The sequence below is a fragment of the Epinephelus lanceolatus genome, chromosome 20 (assembly GCF_041903045.1).
Source record: "Epinephelus lanceolatus isolate andai-2023 chromosome 20, ASM4190304v1, whole genome shotgun sequence".
NCBI lineage: Eukaryota > Metazoa > Chordata > Actinopteri > Perciformes > Serranidae > Epinephelus > Epinephelus lanceolatus.
The window spans coordinates 30,887,290-30,910,310 of NC_135753.1; the positions used below are offsets into that span (position 1 = coordinate 30,887,290).

General features: G+C 42.4%; 1 protein-coding gene across 1 annotated transcript in view; it reads right to left on the bottom strand.

The window, feature by feature from the left end:
• adarb2 (adenosine deaminase RNA specific B2 (inactive)) overlaps positions 1 to 23,021 on the bottom strand; it is a 278,861-nt gene that overhangs the window by 40,468 nt on the left and 215,372 nt on the right. Inside the window, exon 4 of the mRNA XM_033639337.2 lies at positions 18,320 to 18,434. Within this exon, the coding sequence (XP_033495228.2) occupies positions 18,320 to 18,434 (115 nt within the window). The remainder of the gene's footprint in view (positions 1 to 18,319; positions 18,435 to 23,021) is intronic.

A 23,021-nucleotide genomic window follows, 5' to 3' on the forward strand; every position in this document is an offset into this window, starting at 1 on the left:
GTGTGTGTGTGTGTGTGTGTGTGGGCAGTTGAGGAAAAAAGAGCACAGTGAAGAAGAAAGGAAAGTCTAAGGTAGTGTGGAACAAGTTTCACTTTTACTCTACAAACTACAGCAGAAAACTTCCAAAAATACTCGTCTTAAAAAAAATCTAATGCGTATGGATTTTTAAAAACTTTTTTTCTTAAAACAAACTGTCATATTGATGGCAGGAAAAAAATAGGATTAATGTACTGTGGTGTTTAGATCATGTATAACAGCATCAAAGTAAACCTCAGTGTCTAGGAAGCAGAATTTTTAAAATCCTATTATTATTATTTTCCTAGTCGACCAATAGTCATCATTTAGGGCCATTAGTCGACTAGTTGCCCACATGTTTACAATATTAATTTAATCATTAAATGATATATTTTGGTGGTTTGAGTTGAAGGTGTGAGAAAGAATAGTATCAGTAACATTGTTAACACTGTGCTACATTACAGAGAAATACAAAACCGTACTAATGAACCTTCATTAATATAGGCCTATATTTTATCTACAAGTGCACGTCACACACTGAGCGAGCCGCCTGTTAATGACGCTGTGGGCTAATGGGCATGTAGCTACTTCCATGTTTCAGATGATACGTCATGTTTGTAGTCGACCAATGAAGATGAGTTTACATATCACCTTGGGTTCGTCCTTCACCTTCTCAAAATGATCCCACACTTTGGATTTCCTGCCCGACATGTTATTAACTAGCCTGTGTAATAACCGCAGGTACCAGCCCTGGAAATTAGGGGCCGTACACATGCAGCGTCTTTAACCCCCTGGAAAACATGAGGTCGGGTGCTGGACGCTACTCTTGTGCCTTTTCTATGCCAGCTTTCATGAGCGTGGCGGCAGGTTGCATCTGACTTTGCTAACAAGCATCATACAGCCTGTTTACCTGAAATCCTGAGTGCAGAGCTGATCTTCTTCCAGGAGCTGTGTAGGCCTATCGTCTGTGTGACGGATGTAAAGCTCTGGGTAGCCCTGCACTAAAATGATCAACTTTTCTGTATTCATCAGACTGAATATTTACAGAAGAAGGGAAAGATGTCGGCTGTGATTGGTTTTTAACATGACTCCTGTCTGACTGCTGAGCGTGGCCACTTCCTGTATCTGTCCTTTCAAATTAAATTCCCACATGGTCCAGACATATAGGGTTTGTTTTATTTTGACCTTATGAAAAGGTGCAGCTCCGAAGAGAGTTTCACTTTTGTTTGTTTATTTTTTTCCTCCGACTAAGTGACCAATGACATCCTGCCGACTAATGACCTTTCTGGTCAATCAACGTTTGATCAGCTATTAGGGGGTAGCCCTAACTCCTATTCAATTTGGCTAAGTTGTTAGCAAACAGTTGCTTATTCACCCAGAGCAACATTAGCATTTATTTGGAGGTGTGTTTCTGGACACCTGCCAATTGTCAGTCCAAAATTCAGTCTTTTATCTCTGTTTTTGGTCTCCACCAACTCCAGAAGGAAATATCTGCTAAATGCTTTACAATGTTCACCAGCTAGTCACTAATTCTGCCTGTTCACTGGTGCTGTGCAGTTAGCATAGACAGGGTTTTTTGAGCTTTCTGACTGAAAAACGTTGAGAGTGCGGAGGGTAAAACAAAACACCAAAGTTGCTCTGTAGAGCTGAAGGGAACAGTGGGGTTAGATGATTGTTATCTATTATCTACGGCCCCTCTTTTGGGGCCCTTGCTTGGACCACACCCATCCTTGAACTCAGCCTTCACTGTGATCTGAACTACCCAACTGTAGAGTGACTGCATCTTGCACGGTCGACATATGGCACCTAGCAAAGTGCTTCAAACAGCAACAGAAACACATCACAGTGTGCATGTAGCTGTGTTAAATGATGATCAGATGTATCAACAATGAGACAATATATTCTGTTAACACTTGGATCAAACCATTAAAGCTTAAAGCATTAAATCTTTCAGTACCTTTTGCTGCAGATATTATACATGGAGGAATCGTAAATTAACATCTAGAGAAGAGCAGGTTTAACATACTGTGCCACTGCACAGAAAACATACAATATTTATGACTACAGCACCCTAAAAATCTTCTATATCATGAGTTTGACTATTGGCATTCCCTGTAAGCAATGCGCCCCAATTCCTCCTAGGTGATAAAGCAAGTTCTAAAAGGTAACAGACTCAACCAATTTCATTCTCCTGCTTTTCCTTGCCGTTCCACTTTGCGATTGTTTAGATCAATTTTGCAGTGGATAATTTCTGCTGCGCTGCTCACTACCCTGCCATGAAATTGGCACTGAGGTTGCCTTCAGTTTGCAGGAGAGAAGAGAGGAGGAGGAGAGATGAATGAAAGAGGGAGAGAGACAGTGAGAGAGGTAGAAAGAGAGAGACACAGAGAAGCGATAGAGAGCCCCACAGGCAGTGTGCTGTTTTTAAACCAGGAATAATCAGCTGCATCACAGTAATACAAAAAGAGAGGGTCAAAAGAACAAGGTAGAGTGGAGTCAAAGGCCTGAGGCACCCTTCACACACAAATACATCTGTTACTGGTGATTCAAAGATGTCACACCCCGGGATAACAGCACTGTCAAAAAGCATGTACATCACAGACTGAGACCTGGAACGACTAACTATGGCAACTGCACTATACTGTTCAGTTCACAATACTGTCAAGGGCCTTTAACAGGAAGACAAAGCACACGCTGCCTCACTATGGCAACGGAGGAGGTAAACACACTTTGTGACAGCGCATGGAACAGAGGTGCACATAGGTATTTATTTAACACTGTATTTTGATGACTTCTCCTGAACTCGGCTGCACCTAAGTGGAGGAAGAAGTGAGGTAGGGGGTGTGGTAACAATCAAGCAAAGCAGTGCAATTTCCCTGTCAGATATTAAAGGGAATTTGTGCCAGACGACCAGGTCAAAAGTACGAGCAAATTGCACTCATATTCAAGTGACTGACACCAACCCCCCACCTTAAAAAAAATATATTCAAGACATTACCAGTCTTTTTGAGGCTAAGTTGGCCAGTTTAACTTCTGAATCTGCAGTACAATCAGCCGTTGTGATTTTGGTTTCCTCTTGAGACAGGCTTTTATGGCAGATTCAGTCCACGCTGCTCCTCACATCATAGATTACTGTGTTGTTGAGATGCTGCTTTCAAAAACGAAAGTGAGGTTATTTTATTGGTTGTGAGCAGTTGTGACAGCACCTGTGACTAAATGTATTCTTCCTAATGCCCCTGATTCCAACTGTGCCAAAAAACTATGCCCTATGGAGCGAGGAGGGGGTCGGCTTCCGGTACTTCAGCCCTAAATCTATTCTCAAAAGCCCAAAACCTCTTTATTACAGATGCACGACATACATTTTAGGCCAATAAATTATCGGCCAATAGTGGGACATTTTTATAATTATGCATTATTCCAATAATTAAAGGGACATTGTGTAACATTTTCAGTTGTTTATTGGCAAAAATTGATGTCTGCATTCATAAATATGTCATCACTGGTGTACTATTACCTCCACCAATAATCTGAGTTATTCTCGTAAAAGGAGAATTTCGGATTTGTTTGTACTAGGGATGGGCAACACAAGCAAGAACACTATTCGAAAATCGTGGCAAGTATTTGACAATTTTTTGAATAATCCCCCCCCCGAGCCACGCACACAGAGATCCATTCATCTTTAAAGGCCCGAACATACTTGGGCGGAACGGACTCCACGGAGGTCCGCGCGGACTCAAAGCGGACGTCCGCAAGCCCTGTGCGCGCACACCAGTGACTGCTCGGCATGTATTTTTCACATCGCGGGGATTTTTCACGGACATTTTTACAGGAAACTACAACGCGGAAGTGCGCTCGACTATGAAAGCCCGAATGACTGCGGACATACCTCACGGAGTAGTAGTCTCTGCATGTTTCTCCTGTTTGTAGAAGAGCATCTCACACCGCTATAGCAATCCTAGACTGCCCTCGTGCGGTTAGGAGCTGAATTGCATGTCAAATAAAGGGGGGGAAATAAGACGGCGAATAGTAATAGTCGCATTAAAAAATCGATTTTTCAAAAATAAAACGACTATTCGAAAATCGAAAATCATGACCCATCCCTAGTTTGTACATTGTGCGGGTAAGTCGTCTGTGGGGTTCCATTACGTTTCGCCATCTTGAGAATACACCCGCCAGCAAGGGACATACAGCACCACCTTTGGTGTTTTCGTTGAGAGCCAGCATCATGGGAGACGGAATCCTTGTTGCCAAGAAAGCGCAAAAGGGAATAGAAAAGGCAGCGTGACCGGCGAATTAAAAAACGAAGGCCCACATCGGGGTAGCCTTACCCAGGTAGAGAGAGCTGCTGAGGGAGAATGGTAATGCAATCACAGGCCAGCACTGCTGTTGGCTGTTAGCCGCTGTTAGCAGCCAGTCGCTAACAGCCTCATCCCTCTCCTTGCATCACTGCGCCGCTGTTAGCTGTTAGCCGCTGTTAGCCGCTGTTAGCACTGGCCTGTGATTGTATTACCTTTCTCCTTCAGCAGCTCTCGCCACCTGGGAAAGGCAACCCCAATGCTGACCCTTGTTTTTTTAATTCGCCGGTCACGCTGCCTTTTTGATTCCCTTTTGCGCTTTCTTGGCGATGAGAATTCCGTCTCCCGTGATGCTGCATAATACATGATCCTGCATTATGCTCAAAGAGTGGGACTTTGTTATGTGGCAGTAGTGCCGCTGGCCACTAACAGCTGTTAGCGGCGCAGTAATGCGAGGAGAGGGATGAGGTGTGTGAGGTTGAGCCACTTGTCAGTTGTCAAAGGACAAGACGTGATTGGTTTGTTTCAATTTACATCCGCCCCAACAGTCCTATGTTGTAAACACAGCCAGCATGGTGAGGAGGGGGTTTGTCAACTCGCGTCGCATGTGTCTGTGTAAGAGCCTGAATGAATACTCCATGTAGTATTGGATGACATGGTTTCATCAGTGTTATCATAGCTTTTTGGTACACAGCGGCTACAGTTGTTGCAATACGTGTTTGAAACAGTGAGGCGCTAGAGTGCGCCATCTGTTTGAATGCAATATATGATTTCAACGTTAGATAGGAGAAATTCCTACACACTGTGGCTTTAACATTATAGCCAATAAATAGTGCCGATAATACAACGCCGGACTGCTTTCATTGACTTAACAAGGGCAGCATCTCCACACCTGACACAGTGGTGGTGTTACAGAACAACTGCAGCACGCTGTCGAGAGGGCAAAACATGTCGCTGTGTGGATGTCTTTCACTGTTCCAGAGGACGACAACGGGACAGGGACAAAGGGTCTGATTTCCAACTGCCCAACACCCCACCAGACCCAAAAACGTCCTGCAACTGGGAAACAGGTTAAAAATCCGGCTTTATAGACACAGCGCTGGAGGACTGTCTCCAGAGTGTTAACACAAGCTAATTAAAAAAGTTATTAGTAACTGCTAACCATGTGATGTTACAGTTAGCAATTACTTGTATCGTTACCTGTCAAACCCTGTCTAAAGCACTTCTCTCTCTCTGACTGCGTGTGTGTGTGTGTGTGTGTGAGACACAGCCGCTTGTCTGTCTGAGTTGAGCGTTAATCTGTGAGGTGAATCAATAGCGCATCACTATTCTACTTGGTAGTTGTAGGCTATTTTATTGTGGGACGGTGAGACGGCGCCTGGGTGTGTTTATAAAAATGCAGCACGATGATATAAACATTTCATACACCAGATGTAATGCAGACCTGCTGATGTTCATATGGTTGTGTTCATAAACTTTTTAAAATACAAAAATAATTGGTTATCATATCGGTTATTGGCCATTAGAAGCAAGTAATCATCACTTATCGGTATCAGTTGGAAAAATCCAACCCTAGTTTTTAAAATACCTTCATATTTGTGTCATGTCACAGCAGTCAGTCGTGGTGAAGAAGGAGCTGAGCCAGAGAGCAAAATTTTTGATTTACTGCTCCATCTACGTCCCAACCCTCACCTATGGTCATGAGCTCTGGGTAGTGACTGAAAGAATGAGATCGCGGATATAAGCGGCTGAACTGAGTTTCCTCTGTGGGGTGGCTGCGCTCAGCCTTAGAGATAGGGTGAGGAGCTCAGACATCCAGAGGGAGCCCGGAGTAGAGCCGCTGATCCTTTACGTCGAAAGGGGTCAGTTGAGGTGGTATGGGCATCTTGATCAGGATGCGTCCTGGGCGCCTAGAGGTGTTTTGGGCATGTCCCACTGGTAGGAGGCCCCGGGGCAGACCCAGAACACGCTGGAGGGATTACATCTCTCATCTGGCCTGGGAACGCCTCGGGGTCCCCTAGGAGGAGCTGGAAAGTGTTGCTGAGGAGAGGGACGTCTGGGATGCTTTGCTTGGCCTGCTGCACCCACGACCCGGCCCCGGATAAGCGGATGAAAATGGATGGATGGATGGATGGATTTGTGTCATTCAGCTAAATGTATGCACCCACGCTGTTTATCCTACTATCATATTCCCTGAAGAAATCTCATATAACTTAGTAAATGTTCATATGTTGGCAGAATTTTTAACTCAGAGTATTGACGACCACATTTACTTGGCATTGTTGGGGATCCTTGATTAGCAATTAGAGCAGCCGAGATTATTATGGCATGGATTCAAATGTAGCAGAAACATTCATTCTGTGAACTCTAACATTGTACAACAAGAACAGGTTTTCAGATATGTATGAAATGTAATTCAAATTAGTAACATTGTACATTTTTTCCCTCTTAGTAGGTGGCAGGAGTGAAAATTAGTCATCCTCAACATTTGTTGTTTTATGGTTTCAGAATGATGAAGACAGCTGGAGAACAATTAGATAGGATGTAGGCTCTACATGATATTTTTAATTTCCTTGGCAACTATGTTTTTCCAAAATTAGGCACAGATTTTCAGTCATTCTATCATCTCAAATGTCTTGAGAAATATTGTGTATGGCTGCTGCATGGGAAAAAAAGCTCCCTAGGGGAGCATGCCCTCAGACCTCCCTAAGTTTGGGCCGAGTCCCAAATGTTTGCAATGTCTGGCTCCTATCCTGCACACCTGCACTGTGTGCCACTGATTGGTCCTTGTGCTACTGAGTCATGGAAACAGATCCTGTGTCTCCCTTAACAAAGCAGGACATTATGACCCACCACTCTGAGAAATAAAGACTAAGGTAAATCTGGAAATATTTTTGCTGAAGTAGTTGTTCTTTTTTTCTTACAATAGAGCATAAGTCATCACATTTATCAAACAGCATACATATATATATATATATATATATATATATGTATCACTTCTGTGTTTCTGCTTAATGTTGCATAACTTCCGCCACACAACACTGGTTCTCGACTTGCTCTGTCTGCATGCTGGCGAAATGGCCTCTCGCCACCGGGTTGCATCACACAGCTGGAGCAGACTGTGAGACAGTTGTTCAGGTTGTTAGATCACACAGCCACACCTAAAAGTACATCTTAAATCAGTGATGACATCATCAAGGTTATTTTTTTCAAATAATGGAAAGCTTCCTGGAGAGCTGCCGAAGACATTATAAAACTGTTTTCATTGTTCCAGTGGTGCCCCAAAGAAGGGAGGGGGGTCATGGCCACCTTCTTACAATTGCCAGTCCCCTACTAGCTCACCCAAGCTACCAAGGTAGTGGTTAGGGCTGCCCCCGACTACGTATTTTCCTAATCGACCAATAGTTGTCATTTAGGGCCATTAGTCAACTAGTCGTCCGCATGTTTACGATATTAATTTAATCATTAAATGATATATTTTGGTGGTTTTAGTTGAAGGTGTGAGAAAGAATAGTATCAGTAACATTGTTAACACTGTGCTACATTACAGAGAAATACAAAACTGTACTAATGAACCTTCATTAATATAGGCCTATATTTTATCTCCAAGTGCACGTCACACACTGAGCGAGCCGCCTGTTAATGACGCTGTGGGCTAATGGGCATGTAGCTACTTCCATGTTTCAGATTGTAGGAGCCAAATTCATTATTTTGTTTTGTAAGAAGTGTATCTTTTTGCCCCATTAAAGGTTTATTCGTTGTGTTAATTAATATTAATTATTATTAATATTAGAATAATTGGTTATGGTGACCTGCCTGACTTCACGCCTTCTTTTCCCATGTTCCTCTCATTTCCTTTCCACACCTTTATCTTGTCAGGTAATTTGGGACTCAGGTTGGCTCAGGTAGAGTGGCACTACACAATTTTTTGACCGCATTTGATTTGTCCTTAAATAGGTTGTCTTGGAGGCTTGAAGCCATTTTTTTGTTTATTTTTTATATAGTCAATTGGGGCTGCTGTATGAGAATATTTTGGGTTTTCTTCTAGAATAAATAAGTTCATTTTTATACAATTCCCGTGGGATCCCTCCTTTTTTCTTTTTCCCTTTTTTTTTGGTCAATTCAAGCATGTCTGACTGCAAGCGGCATACCTGAAGCCAGAAGGCAGCAAGACTGGTTCGTATAACTGCCTTCACATTGTCAAAAAACTGTCATGTTTGTAGTCGACAACTGAAGATGAGTTTACATATCACCTTGGGTTCGTCCTTCACCTTCTCAAAATGATCCCACACTTTGGATTTCCTGCCCGACATGTTATTAACTAGCTTGTGGAATAACCGCAGGTACCAGTCCTGGAAATTAACCTGACTCCTGTCTGACTGCTGAGTGTGGACACTTCCTGTGTCTGTCCTTTCAAATTAAATCCCCACATGGTCCAGTCACATAGGTTTTAATTAATTTTGTTGAGGTGCAGCTCCTAATAGGGTTTCGCCTTTTTTTTCTGTGACTAAGCAACCAATGAAATCTTGCCAACTGACCTTTCTGGTTGACAAACGCTTGGGGGCGTCTATTAGGGGGCAGCCCAGTAGTGGTATCTTGGTAGCTGTGAAATTAGATAAGCTAAGGCTTCCATTAGTACCAACCATGTCAGCGTAGCTTGCCAGTAAGGCTGATAAATAACACTCCAAAGTTAGTCTAAATTTTGGTGGGGGGAGTCATTTTCAAAGGGGTCCTTTGAACTCTCACCTCAAGATATCTGAATGAAAATGGGTTCTATGGGTACCTACAAGGGGCCCCTACAGTTGCCAAGGCTTATTCCTAGTAAATGTTTCATTCCTTACAATCAATGTACTACTTCAAATTAAAACTGTACATTTGTCTATTTAACCTTACAATTATAAGTCTATGCGGATTAACCGTAAAATAAAAGCAGATAAATTAAGAAACCAAAGTATAGCAGATTCACTGGAGTGCCCCTTTAAATTGTCACATACAATACTAAAACTACGCTGGATCAAACTGTTCCCATATCCTTACTGGGTGAAAAAAAGTCAGGTTGATTTAGATGATGATGATGATTTCAATTTTAGGGTGGGAAGGAATGCTAATAAATGCTAATAGGGACATTAATTAGCCACACACAAGGGTACATGTCTGTAGGGGTTATTTTTGGTTCTAAAGGTACTAATCTGAAAGTTTTTGGTAGAAACAGAGCTAAAATTCAAATGTGACTGTTGAACAGAGTCTTCTATATACATGTTGTATATGTATTCCTCTTGAAGAAATGTGTCCTTTACATTTGACCCATTCTTACAATTTAGCAGCAGTGAGCAGCCACAGAGCAGCACCCAGGGACCAAGTGCAGTCCTAAGGTCAGTGACCAGGATCAGACAGAGTTTCCCTCATAGCTGACATATGGTACATGTCTTTTGGACTGTGGGAAAAAATCAGTGGTGCAAAGTAAGTAAGTACAACTACTCAAGTTCTTTATGTATGTGTACTTTATGAGTAAATTAATGTATAACACACTGCACACAAAGTCAGTTTTGTCTTTAAGTGAGTCCTCAAAGTCAACTTTCTTCAACCAAGTGAAAAAAAATATATTGTCAGCCTATTTTGATAGAAGTCTCCTGGTTACATACATTTGTACTGCCTTGGCCAACTACAATATTAAAATGCTGTTTTCGGGTGGATGTGTAGATAAGAAAAGGATCTGAATACTTTTTCCACCACTGCAAGAAACTGAAAATACCTGTGAAAATATGATGAAGATTTTAAACTTCTGGTCGGTTGGTTGATAGGTTGTGCAATATGTTCTTGTCTGACGAAATTCTTAATGGTCAGACAATAGCTGGTGTTACTTTAATAAGGCTGTGTGTCTACCAAACACTTTCTTTTCCCAGCAGAAAATGACAATTGTTGTTGTACAGCACTTGTATTTGTCCTCTGTGACATTGTGGAATTTGTCCTATCCCTACTCAGAGATAAGTTAAACATTTTTCAACTCTAATTTTTAATTGGAAAAAGGGATAAATAATCACAAAAGACATTCTGTGTCTGATTTATCATTATGGATTTGTGTAACTACGTCTCCAAAAAGACCCTGCAGTTCAAGGCTGGATTACAAAAGCTTCTGAGAGGGATACATCACACAAGAACCCTTGTCGGAGTGACAGGATGGCTACCCTTAGCTAATGTTAACGGTCTCAAAATAGTACGTCTCTCTTTCACATGCAGCGTTACAGAGATATTTAATGTTAGTTACGTTATGTTAAATATGACATTGTCAACCCCAAAGTTAACTCTGTGCTCTGGTGGACACACAATGCTACCAGGCAGAGTAAATTCAGTGCACTGTGGCGATTTAGTTAATCTAGAGATGACGTGCAGATCTACTTCCTCCACTGACGAATCGATTGGTTGAAGATCAGGTAGAATTTCAAGATCTTCTTTGGTTGAATACAGCCCTACCTGGAGAAAGAGACAAAGAGCTGCCCTGAGCTACTCCAGGAACACATGGTCAACTGCAGCAAGCATCTCCAAGATATTACACATAAAGCCTCAACATAAAAGCTATTATATTTGAGGTAAGTATTTCAGGTGTTGACAAATTGCTGGCAATCACCGTTAAGAACCACTGGGGGTGTCAAACAAAAAGAAAATCCATATAAATGACCATGAACTTTGCAGTCATCCATTATTACACAAAGCAACTGCAATCGACAGACGCTGCAAGGCTCCGATCTGAATCCCTTTATCCTCCATCGTTATAAAACAGGGAAAAATGTTTCCTAATAAGCCACCCATTATCTCTGAGCACCATAAAGCAGATATTAAAAGATTTTCCTCTAAAGCAGATTGAGCTCTTCAAGGTCAACTTTTGGTAAACTGTATTATGTGCCGTTTAGGTTGAGCTCTATAAATCCCATCTTTCATGTGTTCCTCCATCACAAGATGTTAGATGATTACACTGAATGTCATCCAACGCATGTCGTCTGAATAACAGAAAATCTCTGAAAATGCTCAGCACTTGCAGAAGGAGAGGAAAAAACAACTTGGCAAGAGTAGGGACTGCACCCTGTTGAATCTTTATTAGCTTTAACAGGCAACTGCTCTGAACATATAAGGGTGTCTTTGTGAAATGCTGCTGAAGCTCTCAAATCTCTCTCTCTGCTGCAACACACCCTGGGCACATCTCTGCTAATTTTTTTGCCTCTTAGCAAGCTGTTTTGTTGCCGGATGTGATTACTGAATGTTAAAATTTGTGGCAGCCGGAAAACCAGATAAAGAGTGGAGAAAAATCCCTGTTTGAAAATGGATATGCAGACTAAGAACCATAGCTTAACCGTCATTTGTAATCAACTTGTTTGAAACCCTTTGCTCTCGTCTCTTTCTTTGAGTCCCTGTGGTATTTCCCCCCCCCCACTCGGAGTCTCATCACCCTGCTGAAAAAAAGAAGCCTCAGAAGAAGGTTCTCTCATCCCATCCAACAAACAAGTTAAAAAAAAAAAAGGAAGAGGAAGGAGGGGAGGTCTGATTTTTTTGCATTTTCCATGTGGACGTCCCTGATTTTTCATGTCTCTGAGCACATCTGAACACTGTTTACCATCTCCACACACCCAATGCTATCTCAGATCGATTCAAATGAGATTTTCCACACTATTTGACAATGTTTGCTGGCGGTTTACTTTGGCGGTCGTCTCGCAACTCTCAGCCTGGTGGCGAGGCTAATCTCGCTCAGGTTGGGGCTCAACTGTCTCGGCGGGACTCCAGCGAGGGTGGGGGGGCTCTGCTGTCTGTCTACGGTTCAAAAACGGACCCTGATTAATATTCTTGAGGCGAGAGCAGAGGCATGAGACAAACACAGAGAGGGAGAAAGCAAAGGGGGGAGAAACAGAACAGGACTCCCCAGCGTTCCTGTCAAGTTTGGTGTCTGACTGCACGGACGCTGGCCACCACACTGCTGCTGCCGCTGCCGCTGCCTCACTGTGAGCACTTGGCAGCTCTACGTCTGGATCTCTGAAGATAACATGTGCTATTAATAAACAAACAGAAGCAATTACTGGGAGGCAGAGGAGAGGAGAGGGATTGGATTAGGTCAGGATGAGCGCCGGTCTCACTGAAGTCTAAACTGATGAGCTGCAGCACTCCAAAGACAGCAGAGATACCAATCCCTCCTCACTGACCCCTGCACCCCCACAGCCTGCAGCCACACAGGGAGATAACACTCCTCTGTGTGTGTGTATGGATTTATGTCTGTGTGTCAAGACTCCACATGTGCAGACCTGTGTGCATTTGTGTGTGTGTGTGGTCATTTTGGTAGTAAATCCCATTAAAAGTGAAGGCCCTGAGACACTTCTGTGTCTTTTTATCTCACATCTCTGCTTCACTTGTTTGTTTTAGTTTTGGTTCAATTTTTCGGGGTTAAGGTGATTATTTTGGTTAGTTATCTCTACACAAGGTGAAATGTGTCAAACGTTGGCTGAACATTTTCTATAGAAGCCCAGAGTTAATGTTAAATGCTGTTTGACCTATCATTAGGCCCCGCAGCGGCTATCAGACAGTGCAGTCATAAATCTACTGAGCCTCATGACAGGTGACACCGTTCTCTAGCTCTGACCTGACGTACATTTAAACTGTTTCTGAATCCTACTCTTACCCAAGCAAACAGCAGATACACATTTGACCACACCAGACCCCCAGGAAGTGTGCTGGGCTGATTTCATAGTGGTCAAATAGTGTAAATATGCCCTGGGGCCCAAAAAGACCTTTTCCTGTTGACCTACATGACCAAACAGACATCTGTAAATCAGCGGATACATTTTTCTGAGTGTCACAACCCCCGTGAAATGAAATATTTAACTTTCAAGATTTGATCCATTTGGTTTGATAACATTTGGAAAGTCTAGAAGAGCTGCATGATTGGATCATTTTATCCCCATTCTTGTTAGCAAAGGGCTAAACAGGAAGTAGCCGGTTCAGCTGGCGGCTGTCTCCAGTGCGCCTACTCTATGGGCTGCACAGTGCAGAAGCAGTGCCAATTATCCAGTTAATTCTATAAGTGGCAGTTGAACCTTTTTAGCTTCACTGCACCACTGAGCAACTCAACCCCTGCTCCGATACTGTATTCAGGTCTCTTTATATATCCATGGACCAGACCTTATATCTGCATTGTATCTGCCTAGGATAAACTACAATGGCTGCCCCCACTGGCTTTATACGCATCATCTAAATGCCATAGCCCACACAGCTGTTCAGCTAATATCACTGAATATCACTAGTTCCACCAGTCTTAAAAATAGCCAACAGTTAGCAACCCCTCTGTTATGAGAACGTACTCCATCAGTGAATAATGTCTTAAAAACAGAAGAATGGAAAACTATACCCACTTGAATTTGCACATGAATGTAAGTGTGCTACGGGGTCATCAGTGGGACCCCTCTCCATGACTCATGTTTTGTTGAGTTGGGCCCACAACACTGACTCACCCGCTCTTCACCTGCACCCACACACTCACTAGGGTACGTTCTGTCTGTAACATCACCAGCTAACATCATCGCTTAATAACATGGTAGCTAACAGCACGTTAATCTACCTAGCGTGTTGCTATAATGATAGCATGTGCCAAACACAACAAATCCTCCTCAGCTACCTCACCTTAGCAAACGACAAAACACTTCACACACTTGTGTCTGAAACCTCACCAGCTAACAGCAACTAGCAAAGACAGCTAACGTCATGTTAAGCTAGCTACAACCAATGCTTCACAACAACACCGAACAAAGAAAGCTAATAATATGTAAGCTAGCTAACACCAACAACTGCTAAGGCTGTGTGGTGAGCTCACTGGCAAAACTAGGCTGACCAAACGTCCTCTTTTGCCCGGACATGTCCACTTTTCCCGTCCCGTCCGGGGCGTCCGGGGCGTCCGGGGGTCTTTTATAAACTGATGATAATGTCCGGTTTTCCATGTGTTTGTGTGTTAGAGTGCGGCACGGGCATTATATTTCTGTCTGAACCGAACCGAGCCCGACATTATTTAATGACCAAAGCACTGAGTTTGTGTCACACAGTGGTTACAGGCTATTTAACAGACCGGGCGTGCGCCGTGGGTGCTCAGCTGCGGAGAGGGAGACCTCTGTGTTTGAGACGGGAGCGGGAGGCGGGAGGTCCGACGCTTCCAGCGAGAGGAGAGGGAGAAATAAAACAAAATAAGATAAAATAGGAAAAACCTGTCTCCCTCTTTTATTTTATTTTCAGCGTTTAATCAAGGCGGAGGCGGGCGGCTGGAGGTCCGAGACTTCCAGCGAGGAGAGAGACAGAAACAAACAGCCAATGTGTGTCTGTGTGTGTTATGTTCAGGTGTTGTCACGTAAATAACAGTGCCCAAGCAATAAACAGGACAGACAATAGGATTTTATTTATTTTTACACTACATTTTCACTGAAAGCTGACCGAATCCGACCTGAGCCCGAATACAATTTATACATTTTTGACCAAACCCGGGCCGACCTGTCGGGACCCGTCGGGCTCAGATCGCCACATTCTAGTCTGTGTAGCCTATGTGTTCAGCCCCCTATTGGGGCCTATCTGAATTTCTGTCTTTGAGAGATATTATTTTGTAATATAACTGAATTTTCTATCCATACATATAAATTTTAAATATATTAAAATTATAAGGCATCTTTGAGTAAACTGCGAGTATCATTTAAGTAGGCTATGTCGTGGCCAGCCAAGTGTCCTCTTTTTTGGAAATCAAAATATGGTCACCCTAGGCAAAACAAAACAAACTATTAGGGTCATTTTTCCTGTGCTGGTTATTACGTTATTCAGTCCCACAATTAAAACATGACCAACGTTGTTTGGACCATCCACAGTAAATACTGACATGCATTTTTGTAATACATATCATACTGAGCATACATTCCCAAATAAGTAAGTCCAAAGTACTTGTCGTTGTGAACTGCTCTGCTCACATTAAAGATATTATTTTCGTGCCACAGCTCATTTGTCTCGTGCCTGTTGTATTTAGGAAAAAAAAAGTATGCTTCCATTGAAAAATACTTCTGAATTACATTTTTTTTCCAGACCTGTGTAAATGTGACCCAATATTTGTATGATAGGTTGCAATTGCGCTGCTCTCTTTCCTATCATCCGGCTGCCATTTTTCTTTCAGCGCAATTCATGATGTACTGTATAATAGTAGCCATGTTTCCATCAGCCTGTTTAGATGCGCATCTAGAAGTATCGCATCTGAAAATTATGATGGAAACGCCAAGATTCAAATTAAAATCCCCTGATTTGCACAAACTAAAATATGCTCGCTTTAGCCGGGTTTTGGTTGATTCGAAAAAATGTTGATTCGCAAAACGGGGGATGTAAACATTTATGTTCGAATTAAGTCTGACGTAGCGCACCTCTCTCCATGGTGATATCCAGACTCCAGGTCGGGAAGGCGGTGATGCATTTACAAGCTGGTTGCCAACCGCCAGAAAACGTAGAAGAAGAAGAAGAAGAAGAAGAAGAACGCGAGACTTGTTTTGTTTCCGGTTCTGCGGAAAACTCGCGCGAGTTCGTAGTTTTCACCAAAGTCCGTACATTTAATGGAAACACACAGGATTCATATTTCTTTTAATGCGCATTTCCCAATGATTCAAATCACTTTTGGATGGAAACATAGCTAGTGCTATCCAGTTGATAACTGATCCATTGTCCACGTCTTTCAATTCCTTTGATCGATGCTGACGTGTGTTTCTGAAAGTTGATCATAGCAAAACAGACACGTCAGACTTGTGCGTCCACATGGGCGGCTGTAGCTCAGAATGAAGAGCAGGTTGTCCACTAATCGGAAGATTGGTGGTTTGAGCCCTGGCTCCTCCACATTGAATTTCTCCTCAGGGGGATTAATAAAGTAAATAAACTTAAACTTAAACAGTCTGTCCTCCCATCCTTGAGCAACATACTGAACCCCAAATTGATCCCAATGGCTGTTCCATTGGTGTGTGAGTGTGTTAAACAACTCACAAGGACAAGTGGTCATGGCGGAGAGGAAGAAACGGTCCAAAGTGTGGCTTCATTTCACTAAGAAGTGATGATAAGGTGGTACTCGTAATGACTTTACAATGATTATAGGCTATTTGACAATAAACGTTTGAATAAAATAGTTGCTTTGACACTGAGAAAACACTTTTCCCCCCACAGATAATTGATCAGGAATCAATAAGGGAATCAATATAGAATCCGACTGATAAGCAGAATTGATGACGGCACTGTTATCAATAAAACCTTATCAATTCCCATCCCCACGCTAAGGGGCCCCGTATAGGATCCCATAAGATTGCACCTTCCTTTTCTTTTGTTTTGTTTTGTTTTTTTAACTTACTATAGATCCTTTTAGGGCCAACGTCACAATGACGTCATTTTAAAATGTTGTCTTGTTGTGTTATTGGGAGCCAGAATAGAAGGAGTCACGGCTCCAAACTTAAATTTTATCTCATACCAGCCGCCACAACCCGTCAACAAAAACAAAGACAACTATGGTTAAATGTGATAAGACTAAACGACTGGACAGAGGCCATCATCAAAAATGCTCATGTGCGGCGCACACTTCATATCAGGTTAGGGAAAAAGTATTTCCTGTTGTAGGGATGAATAACGTTATGTGTATTAAGGGTTATCATGTCCACCTCATCAGAAACTGGGGAGGGATTAAGAGGAAGATTGGATTTCTCTGGAACACTAACTTTTTAGCACATTAGCTAACGTTAGCTTCAATAGCAAAACAAACAAGTGTCGTCCTCCTTTGTAAGATTGGCTTCCTGTGACATCATCCATCCACTCAGTGAGAGCATACAGGTCAGCCAATCTGGTCCCGTTGTTCTGTGTTTACTTATTTGAGTTACACTAGCAGTCCTGGAGAGTGAGTGACCTGACATTGTGCGTTCATAAATTCAATCTGACACTCTACACTAAAATTAGAGCCCTGTTGGTCAAAGAAACGGCACATTCTATTTTTTAAATTAACAAAGCTTAAGTAAAATCACATACTACACATCTACAAGAGCTAAACAACGGCAAAACAAAAAAGCAAACTTCAAATGCTCAACAGTGTTTCATAAACAGCAGATTAGAAAAACATGACAGTTCAGTTTAGGACTGAATGTTACAATCCCTTGATGCACATACTGGAAACTACGAGTGGGAGTGATAGCTGTCTGGGGGTTTCAGAGTGGGAGTCAAAGGGTTAAAGTTAGATGGATAGAAAAGCAAGAAAGAGCTTAGGGAAGAGCCAAGGAGAGACATCTGTGCAGACAGAACTCTCCCCTGCCGGACTGCGCCGCACTCAGCTTGTTTTCAACAAATGTCATATGAGATGATCCTGAGCTTTACTGTATGTGTGCACATATTGTGTTAGGAGAGATGTGGAGTGTGTCAGGGTTTGTACATGCTGTACAGGCCTGTGTGTGTTTTTGTGCACCCCTGATGTGAGGCCCTGATGTGATGTGCAACAAACACTGCACATAAAAGATAAATGTGTGGTAATATCTCATTGTTTCATGCTGCAGGAGGACAGCGGTGTGAAGCTTCCTCCTCCTCGCTGTTCCTTCAGTGTGTCACTCAGTCGGGTTTCAGATTAAGTTTTAAGCTGATCTAGTTAAGATTTCCACTGTGGCATCTGGAACTCCTGTCAAAGCTGCCTGAGCACAGCGAGTCCAGCATGCAGTGGGGATGACTGACACTCACTACCATGTCTCATTCCCCTCAGAGACTCTGAATAGTCAATAATTCATCAGGAAGGTATATTCTCCTGCACGAGTGCAAGGTACAGCATGGAGTGGAGACTCTCTCTTCCCCCCCTTAGTTTATCATTTCTCTCTCTCAATCTAAAATTCCTTCCCTTTCCCATTTCTCGCCCTCACCCTCTTTCTTTTTACCTCCCTCACTCATTCTATATTGCACCACTTCAATAATTCAAAGTGATATATAAAAGTCAATGAAATTTGCCATACCTCGGGTCATTACGATGCCTGCCAGGGATTTGTGTCGAGCGTGCGCAGGACTGCAGCCGCCCACCAGCGACCGGTACTTCTCCCTCACCAAGTGGAATATTGAATCGGCAAAGTCCTGAAAAACACAATCGCTCCCTTAATTTTCTACTAGACACAATCTGTGGAGACTGACTTCACAGGTTTCATTTTGCTGTATGATATTCCTCTTTCCTAATCTGCTCAGGTGATGCAGGGAGTTTGGGGAGATTGGCTCGAAGGTCAACTTACCTGTTTAGCTATGAGTACATGCAGAAATCAAACATTGTCTGCACATCATGGTAGTGACGATGTTCCCAACACTACTATGATGTTGGACATATGTTTGCCATGCATCACCAAAAACAAACACATTTCGTAATTTCTACACATACTGACGAAAAGAAAAAGAAACTATTTTAGGTGAGAAATTTATGTATCCCTCTGTTGTGGTGTGATTTCAGTCTGCACACACTCTGCCTTTGGGAAACACTTTTTCCTAACATATGTACAGGGAAAGCACACCCCTGGTATCCACCCAGCACAAAACTGCCAGTATTCCACTATCACTCAACATAGTGTATCAGCAGAGGGCACATACAGTGGATTTAGTGTTAACATTCCCATCACTTAAAGGTTAAGTTGACCAAAGGGGCATAAACTGTATTACCTGTATATTTTATGTGTCAGTATCTATTATGCAAGTCTACAGATGAATGATGCTATAATGTTAAAGAAGTATTCCACTGCTGGAAAGATGATCTTTTCATAAAACTGAGCTGTCTATACAGAATTAAGACATAAATACTTTTGAAATATGTGTTGCATGACCAGAGAAAACAGAGACAAAAGGCTACAACTGCCAGCATTCACTGCGCAGCACCAGGACTAATAAATGCTCCCGTTGGTGGGTGACGACACTGGTGGGTAATGCCTGCTTGTCAGTTGTCAGGAAACAATATGGTGGCTGGCTGGTAACAAACGATATTAGTTAAACTAAATTACTGTTAAATGGTAAGCTATTAAATGTTTCTGAAGATGCAGTGCAGTCACAGATTCTTGGTTCATATTTAATCAGTTCTGGCACCAACTTCTTCACAAATTCATGGTTGAATCCGAATGTCCACCCTCTGGACTTGCAGACTGAGCCCTCATGGACTTCAGTTGTACGTAGAGTGATGCATTTACTGTCTGCGAGGGCAGAGACTGCAAGCGGCTGATAGGCAGCCCTCAAATCTTTTACTTATTGCTGTGGAAAGATTCAACTAGTCCACTTCAGGCCCCTTGTAGACTGGAGGAATTGTAGCTTTTGACAGCCCTAAGCACTCTCAGACTTCCCAGGAATGCGCCCGCCAAGTCTGCAAGTCTGCAACTGCGGCGAAGTGCAGACATTTGAATTCAGCCTATGTCCTCCTGAGAACCTGTGTCCTCACATGTGGACATCACATTCGGGTTTTCTGGACCTTATTCTTCATTATGCTTAACTTAGACCTGTTGTCCTTGTTCATGGACACTTTTTTGTGCCATCTAGTGGCAGTAAGAGCAAAATACACTAATCCATGTAAAAACAAGATGGCAGCCATCTCTGTCAAGTCAATTTGCAGCCGACCCCGAAACAAAAGTGGACAAGGTCCAAAACCTGATCACATTTTAAAACGTGTTTATTTATGATTAATAACATTTTTAGTCTGATATGTCACACAAATTTGACCAATTTTGGCAACAGCAACATGCTGGTATGCTGTTAATGAGAAAGTACTCGTTTGCAGACATTGGGAATTTTTCATTAGCTTGTTGAAGGACATTGGGACTTTATTATCATTGACTTGACAATGTTAAGTTTTTTATACTTATCAGGTCCTACGAATCCCAAATAGCTAGGAGACATTGAAAATGCATACCAAACAGAAGTTCAGGTCTCAGGAGGATATATCACAGCCAAATATTTCACTAAAATATGAAAATATTTTAGGTGAGAATTAGGAAATACAGTGACAGGATCTTGGTTTATATTTGATTAGCACTGCCTAGTTTTAAGGTTTGATCTGTGTTTAGTCTTGAGAGAGATGTGCAGCTTTCTCTCTCAGCCCGCTTCTATAATCTTTGTGTCCTGGGTAGCAGGCATGCCAAAAATATAGATGTACAATCTGTAGTTCGAGCAATAGCACTTGAGCCAGCGATCTTCTCTGGGAGAAGAGCAGGGAGATTTGGGCACTGGTAAAATGAAGGTAAGTTTACCTCAGTTTCTTCACACGCAATACCCACACTGTTATGATACAAAGCTGGTTGAAAATCGGCAAAGTATCCCTTTAGTTACTTGCACCTCAGGTCACTGAAGTCAAAGACGGTCTTGAGACTCTACTGTTCGGTGCAATAGTAGAAGAAAGGTAAGCTCTAGAGAACAAAAACTGTGCATGTTTAGAAGAGATGTGCATGTTGTTAGAATAAAACAATCAAAAAAGTTTTAATAACATTTAGCCAAAACTAAAATGTGTTAGGCTGTGCCCCACTCTCCCTTATACAATACATGACAACATATATGCTCAGACCCTTAACCCAGTAGCGATGCTGGCTGTGATCAGAGGTGTACCTGACTTGAAATTTTTTTCCCTGAGGGGGCAGTGTTGAGTTCCTCTTTACTAAGAAAAACCAATATGTGATTTTCAACCTTCCAGGATGGCTAAACATGCAATAGATGTCATACTGTATGTAAAGAGTGGACAGAAATAACCATGGTTACTCTATGATTGTGATGGAGAAAGAACTTCCTGTTCTGCACTACAGAGTGCCCATTGTTGCCACTGACTGCGTACTGTAACTGCTACTTTAGAAAATTACTAAACCAATGTAATATATTTTTCACTTAAGCATTTTGACATCAGCATAACCATTGTTAGGAGAACAGTGAATCACTGGCGTAATCGGTCGTCTTTTCTACATAATCAAAGAGGATGTTGAAATTTGTCCCTGCCCTGTCTTTCTGATCGCTCTCTCTCTGGCTTCACTGAAGATGTGGATAAACATGTTGGACATTATTTTTTGATTTCCTCCACCATCTGCCGTCTGCAGCTCCCTTTGTGCTGAAAGAACAGTACAATGTGACAGTGTTGTGCTGTAAGAAACCCTCTAGGTCTAGGTACCAATTCTGAAGGGTTACTTTTGGTTCCAAAGGTACCATACGGAAAATGTTTGGTGGAAACAGGGCTCAAGTTGACCATGTCTTTCACAGTATAAAATGCAGACTATTAAGGATTGATTGATTGATTTATTATCCATCTATCCAGCCAAACCAACACTTCTCACTACACATCCACTGAATCCACACTTTTCAGCAGATGTTGCAAAGACATCTGGATGATATCCACCACTCTCCCAACCTTTAATGCTCTGTAGTGGTAATTAAGGACTTAGTCTCAGAGCGGCCTTCATGCCAACTGTAGAGCTGAAATGGATCACCGGGAGATGGCAACAAAGTGGCAGCAGAGTGGGCCTTTTGGACAGATTGAGCCCCCAGTAGCTGAAAGGACATCAACAGATGCCACGGTGACGGACGCACAGAGTGAGAGAGAAGGAGAGAGATTAAGCGTGAAGAGAGACAGAGAGAGGGTGACTGAATTAGCGAGCATATTGCACATTATAGCCCTCGTCAGGGCTGTGAAATACTCTCACAGTTGGAACTGGCGGTCAGGGTGCTCACAGCTTGTGGTGTGTGTGTGTGTGTCCGTGTGTATGTACGCACATATTGTTGCTCTGACTGTGTCAGCCTGAAGCTTTTCGGGGAACAGAACGGGAAAGTGAGGTGTTGTGAAAAGTTGACAGTGACTAACTTTCAGCAGTTTGTTTTTTCGGAGCTGCAATGATGCCTTCTCAAGCTCTCTAACAGTTACATGACAGGTCACCTCTGAGATCGGTGTACTTCTCTTTGGCCAGACTAGCAAGACGGACTGGAAGGAGAGAAAAGTTGTCCTCTGAACTTTTCATCTTGTATTGTTTACTTTATGCTTGAGTGATTGATGCGGTCTCAGAGCATGTATGTCGAGCCCTAACTCAGTGCAGCTCATGTTGCAGTGACGGGGGGCAAAAGGAACAGAAAAGTAAAGTGGCAGATTCTCCACTTCTTCAACAGATTCAGTGTGACCAAGGACACTCAGAAGTCAATCTATGTTACAGATTTTTTAAAGGTATACGATGCAGGATTGTCGGTTACAGTTTGTAAATACCCTCGCAAGCTAAAGTGAAAGTAAAGCCGAGATTCACTTTTTTGGTATTTCACCTTGCTGTATTAGTCTTAATATTGGTTTTTAGGAAAATCCTGCATTGAATATCTTTGACGACCTTATCTGTTATTTATTTTGCTCTAATCTATCACAAGGTAGAGGAACGTTTGCTATTCAGCCTACTGTAGATTCCTTCTTTAAAATGCTGGCTGTCATCCTTCTTAGATATTTGTAGTAATTTTCAAAGCAGAAGGTCCTTGATTTTAGACAGCAGTAAATACAATTTGCCTTCCCATTCCAGCAAGCAGCCCTCGATTTTATCAGCTGAAACGAAACTGAAGAACATGCAAACACAAGTACACAAATCAGCTTCACTATAACTCACAGCATTCACAGACAAACACTTGTCTTTATCTGGACACATTTACCCCACAAATGCAACATGCTAATGTTATTAGCACAAGTCTATG